We start from the raw sequence: 6,218 nt of genomic DNA on the forward strand, positions 1-6,218 counted from the left end.
TTTCTTCAAACCAAGTGAGTTGCTGCGCAACAGCTTTTTCTAAACATTTTGAGAGGAATGGAAGATTCGATATAGGTCGATAGTTTTTTATATTTTCTGGGTCAAGGTTTGGCTTTTTCAAGAGAGGTTTTATTACTGCCACTTTTAGTGAGTTTGGTACACATCCTGTCGATAGAGAGACGTTTATTATGTTCAACATAGGAGGGCCAAGCACAGGAAGCAGCTCTTTCAGTAGTTTAGTTGTGCAGACTCAGGACAACTGAGCTATGAAGGAATACGCAGATTTAAAGAGGAGTCCGTAATTTGTTTTCTAATAATCATGATATTTTTCTCAAAGAAGTTCATGAATTTATTACTGCTGAAGTGAAAGCCATCCTCACTTAGGGAATGCTGCTTTTTAGTTAGCTTTGCGACAGTATCAAAAAGAAATTTCAGATTGTTCTTATTTTTCTCAATTAAGTTGGAAAAATAGGATGATCGAGCAGCAGTAAGGGCTCTTCGATACTGCACGGTACTGTCTTTCCAAGCTAGTCGGAAGACTTCCCGTTTGGTGTGGCGCCATTTCAGTTTCAATTTTCTGGTAGCTTGCTTAAAAGCTCGGGTATTTTCTGTATACCAGGGAGCTAATTTCTTATTAGAAATGTTTTTAGTTTTAAGGGGTGCAACTGCATCTAGGGTATTGCGCAAGGTTAAATTGGGTTCCTCAGTTAGGTGGTTAACTGATTTTTGTCCTCTGACGTCCTTGGGTAGGTAGAGGGAGTCTGTAAGGGCGTCAAGGAATCTTTGTGTTGTCTGTGAATTTGTAGCACGACTTTTGATGCTCCTTGGTTGGGGTCTGAGCAGATTATTTGTTACAATTGCAAACATAATAAAATGGTGGTCTGGTAGTCCAGGATTATGAGGAAAAACATTAAGATCCACAACATTTATTCCATGGGACAAAACTAGGTCCAGAGTATGACTGACAGTGAGTAGGTCCAGAGACATGTTGGACAAAACCCACTGAGCCGATGATGGCCCCGAAAGCCTTTTGGAGTGGGTCTGTGGACTTTTCCATGTGAATATTAAAGTCACCAAAAATTTGAATATTATCTGCTATGACTACAAGGTCCGATAGGAATTCAGGGAACGCAATGAGGAACGCTGTATATGGCCCAGGAGGCCTGTAAACAGTAGCTATAAAAAGTGATTGAGTAGGCTGCATAGATTTCATGACTAGAAGCTCAAAAGACGAAAACATTTTTTTTTTTGTGAACTACATGATTCCATATCTGTTATTTCATCATTTTGATGTCTTCGCTATTATCCTACAATGTAGAAGATAGTAAAAATAAAGAAAAACCCTTGAATGAGTAGGTGTTCTTTTGACCAGTAGTGTATATCTGTCATTTCAGGCCGCAGCCACAAATCCAGTCCCTTATAAGTGACTCCAGTGACCCACTGACAGAGGGAGGGAGCAGCAAAATATCATAAACTGATCACTCCAGATTGTTCACTTTGGCTGCTTTATGTAGAGGCCGATGTTAAAGACACTCAGACATGGAAGAGGGGAGGGAAAAGAGGGAAATAGCCTGAATGCATGTCAGGTACAGCTTAAGACAGCTCTATAGCCCTCTATTAAAATACACAATGACATAAAAGTGTGCTAAAGCAGAAACACTAGCATCCAGGCTAGAGAAAAGCTCACTTTTAGCAGAAACAGACTGGCATCAAAGCTAGGGAAATGCTAACTATTATCACATACAGAATGGCTCCATGCTAGGTAAATCCTAACTATTAGCAGAAACAGACTGGCATTCAGGCTAGGGATATGCTAACTATTAGCAGAAACAGACTGGCATCTAGGCTAGGGATATGCAAACTATTAGGAGAATCAGACTGAAATCCAAGCTAGGGATGTGCTAACTATTAGCAGAAACAGACTGGCATACAGGCTACAGATGTGCTAACAATTAGCAGAAGCAAACTGGTAAACTGGCACTCATCACAGCCTGTTTGATGCTCTAGTGGTTTTTACTTTAGTGGAATAATCTTTTGGTCAAAACATTAGAGAAAGAGAGTCCTGAATAGACCATGTTGAGTCAAGCAGTGAAAAGAATGCCTGCTGTTCCAACAAGGGGGAAATGAAATATGGGCTAAAGGCCCTGTGTAATAACCACATCTGTTAAATAGCATTGATGTAGGTTATGATGGCTGCGAGATTAAAAATGTTTTGGGAACACAGAACCAGGGCCCATATTCAGAAAGTGTCTCAGAGTAGTAGTGCTGATCTAGGATCAGGGCCCGTATTTATATTTCCTACTCTGGGTACGCTTTGTGAATACGGGCCCAGAAATTCCCAAATAGAGAGAGACAGATAGCACTTTGTTCATGTTCTTGAAGAAAGCCTGCCAGTGATGTAGTTATAGTTGTGAATCATAGTTGAGAGAGAGAGAAAAAGAGAGGCCATTGAAGTAGTAGCTGGTCTCCCAGTCTAGTCCAGTCCAGTTTGAATCCATGCAGGAAATGTCTCTCTGGTTGAGTAGCCAGAGTAAATATAACTGGGCTGGCACTCTATCATCCGCCTGGCTTTATATGTGTTGAAGTGTCTTTTTCCCGGGGTTTCTCTCTGTCACACACTCTCTCTCTTGGTCATGCGCTCTCTCTATTTGTATTTACCTCACACTCTTGCGTCCCCCCTCTTTCTCCCTTTCTTCCTGGCTTAGCTAACAAGGAAAAAACCATCTCACATCTGTCCAATGCCATTCTCTCTCTCTCTCCCCTCTCTCTCTCTTTCACTCATGTTCATGTACTTAAAAACTATATTTTGGTATTTTTTTCATTAGTCCACTGGCGGCAGGTAGCCTAGTGGTTAGAGCGTTGGACTAGTAACCAAAAGGTTGCAAGATTGAATCCCCAAAAATATGTTGTTCTGCCCCTTAACAAAGCAGTTAACCCACTGTTCCTAGGTCGTCATTGAAAATAAGAATTTGTTCTTAACTGACTTGCCTAATTAAATAAAGGTAAAATTTAAAAAATACAGTCCCAAGATGTTTTGCATGTCAGCAATCAAGTTGGACTTTCAAGAAGCAAAGTGTCAATGGCCACATCAGCAGCAGCAGCAGCAGCACCGACACACATTAAATTTACTTCATTAGCTGACGCTCTTAGGAATAGAGTCTTGCACATGCAGTCAGTCCATGGCTGAGTCAAAATATCTAGTTCTGACGAAAAAATTTGAACATTTGAGAAAAAACGACAACGGCTTAATGCAACTAAAGCAAAGCTGTCAGTTTCCCCACAAACAAATCAACGGTAAATAACTTTCATTTTGGGAAGACTCATTGTGATTGATCATAAGAAAAGTATCTGTCACTAATTGACGTTGTGAGTTAGGGAGGCCTAGAGTTAGCAGGTCTTATTGAGAAGGAGGGTTATTGTTTGTTTCTATCTGAGCTGTTTGCTTAGGCTGTGCTGCAGATCCATCACTTATGACTCACACACACTGTGGTAGATTTTCAGTCTATCCCTGCAGTGCATCTGTTCAACATTAGCCTCACCATTCCATCTTGTGTTTTGTGTCCTCCAGTCTACTCAGGGCTCAGCACAGAACATGGGTCCTGTCCCAACATTTTCACATCTCTTCCTTCATTTTCACATTGCTAGGTTTAGCCTGTGTTATACACTCTGTGGCTGGATTTATTTCTGCTTATTCCAACTCTGTTGTCGTTGTCATGCCACGCATGCTTTTCTTTTTGCTTTCTAAGTTAGCAGGAAATGTGGGTTTGCCTGGAATAGACCACTACTCATCTACTCTCCCTGCAGACCACTTCTAGACCACTTATCAACACTTCTCACCCCCTCTCTCCACACACACATCCTCAACCCCCCACCATTAATAATAATAAGAACTTCCCCTTCCCAGTCAGTATCATCTCTGTCTCTCTCACACACACACATAGACACACAGACACACACAGATATAACAATAATCACATAAATACGTACCCAGACACACACAGTTCCAGTCACAGAGATTACAGAGTAAAAGCACACGCTCTTCCATGTCTTTCATGTGGCATCCCAGAGACCCCTGCTGATTGGTTAAGCATGTTTGTCTCAGACAGGAGGTAGCTGAGGGCTCCCAGCCCCAAACTGGCTTCTCATTTTGGAAAGCCACCAACACCATAATCATTCACAAACAGGTGCAAACACACAGAGTCTGCAGATGTATACTTTTCAGATTTGAAATAACTCTGGAAATAGTTATTAATGAAACAAACTGGTGTAGACCTATTACTGCAAAATAATGATAATAATAGTGGTAGCAATAGGCTACTTCTGTAAATGATATCTGCCCCTACATGCAGAAGGTGTTATTACCAAATAAGAGAACCTTGTCTCTGGTGTTCAGTGACATTGGTTTTAATTCATCAACATTTGGTTTTAACATGAAGGACACTTCAGGAATAATTAGGAACATAATTGTTTTTGCTTTTGATATAGACGTGTTATTTCTGGCTAAAAGGATACAAAAAAAACATTGGCAACAAATACGGTGTAGTTTCTTCATATCAAAGGCATGTCATATCATGTCCCTGCTATTACAGCTTGTAGTACGCTGCAAAGCATAAGAGGTATGCTTTTCAAAGGCATTGGTAAAAGGTCCGGTAGACTGCTCGTGGTTTCGGAATGTTGTTGTCAGTCAACGCACAAACACTGTACCAAAAAAGTACTGTACTGTAACCTACGTTGATAAACTACTGAAATTATGCTGACATTAAATTACGGAACAAAATATGGACAAACCTATAGGGTTTTTCGCCAAGACAAGAGGGCACTGCTTTGTGGGACAGAAAATACCCCCTCTCCTCTCCCGTATCCAGGGAGAGCTCTTGCCTCCCTCCCCCAGTCCTCCAACATATCCCTTCCACCTTGGTCCCCCTCTGTCCTCCCCTCTCTCAAACCACCGTCTGCTCTCCCCGGCACTTCCTACAACCAACATACACCGACGAGACAAGATACACAACAGCGGCCAGACATGCGAACACGGCAGCAGCCAGATAGACTTTATACAGGCAGTGGTGTTTATATTGCTCCAGGTTGCAGTACTCGTACCGCCCTGTCTTATAGATCATGACGCCGATCGCCGGTAGATACAGCACCGCTGCAGCGATGTCATGAACCAGGTTGCTAAGCAACCACCGGTCCCCTCCCAAGACGGGGACAAGGTCCTGTTTGTCCAGGAGAGTGATAAAAAACGCAGTGAGGGTGAGGAGCCAGAAGAGCACGGCCACGAACAGGACGAAGTGGATGGAGCCTTCGTATTTGTTGGCGGCGATTGTGACCCATAGTCCTGCTCCGAAAAGGATTTGGAGGATTCGGATAATGCCGAGAAAACTCTTTAGGAAGTCCCAGAAATGTTTGTTCACCTCCGGCTGGGGGGGCATCTCTAATCCAGCGAACACTGGGTCCTTTAACTGAGCACTGGGTCCTTTAAAATCTGCCACAAAATAAAAATAAAAACAGCAACAAAAAAATGACAAATAAAAAGGGAGGGTGGAGTGCTAAATAGGTGGTTATAAAGTGTAAAGTTTGTCAAGGAGTTGTCTTTTCTTCTTCACAGCCCCGGGGTTTTAAAATGAGGATTTTGTGAGTTTCGTCTCTTCCGTTTCCTTTGGAGGGCTACAGCACTCCCCTCTCAACCAGGGGTTGGGGGAAGGAGACAGGAGACGGACTGGATTTCCAAGGCTGCTCCTCCTCCTCCTACTGGGGGGGAGTGCTTACTCTGTTTATTTTTCTCTTTCATGAGACAATCATTTCTTATTTTGTAACTTTTTTTACTTTAAAAAATAAAATTAGTCTATCTTTATTATTTAAACTGGAATAATATCATACATCGTAAATTACAACACATTTACATGACATACAGTACCAGTCAAAAGGACACACCTACTCATTAAAGGGTTTTTCTTTATTTTTACTATTTTCTACATTGTATAATTATAGTAAAGACATCGAAACTCTGAAATAACACATATGGAATCATGTAGTAACCAAAAAAGTGTTAAACAAATCAAAATATATTTGAGATTTTAGATTCTTCAAAATAGTAATCCTTTGCCTTGATGACAGCTTTGCACACTCTTGGCATTCTCTCAACCAGCTTCACTTGGAATGCTTTTCCAACAGTTTTGAAGGAGTTCCCACATATGCTGAGCACTTGTTGGCTGTTTTTC

At 41.6% G+C, this 6,218-nt stretch overlaps 1 protein-coding gene across 1 annotated transcript; it reads right to left on the reverse strand.

Annotated features, from left to right (window-relative positions):
- Window positions 1–4,470: 4,470 nt before the first annotated feature.
- Window positions 4,471–5,637, reverse strand: LOC139381774 (MARVEL domain containing 1). The gene has a single exon (XM_071125526.1). It carries the CDS (start codon window positions 5,427–5,429, stop codon window positions 4,941–4,943), a length of 489 nt encoding a protein of 162 aa, XP_070981627.1. The 5' UTR covers window positions 5,430–5,637; the 3' UTR covers window positions 4,471–4,940.
- Window positions 5,638–6,218: the final 581 nt, after the last annotated feature.

The sequence above is a fragment of the Oncorhynchus clarkii genome, chromosome 23, assembly GCF_045791955.1.
Source record: "Oncorhynchus clarkii lewisi isolate Uvic-CL-2024 chromosome 23, UVic_Ocla_1.0, whole genome shotgun sequence".
NCBI lineage: Eukaryota > Metazoa > Chordata > Actinopteri > Salmoniformes > Salmonidae > Oncorhynchus > Oncorhynchus clarkii.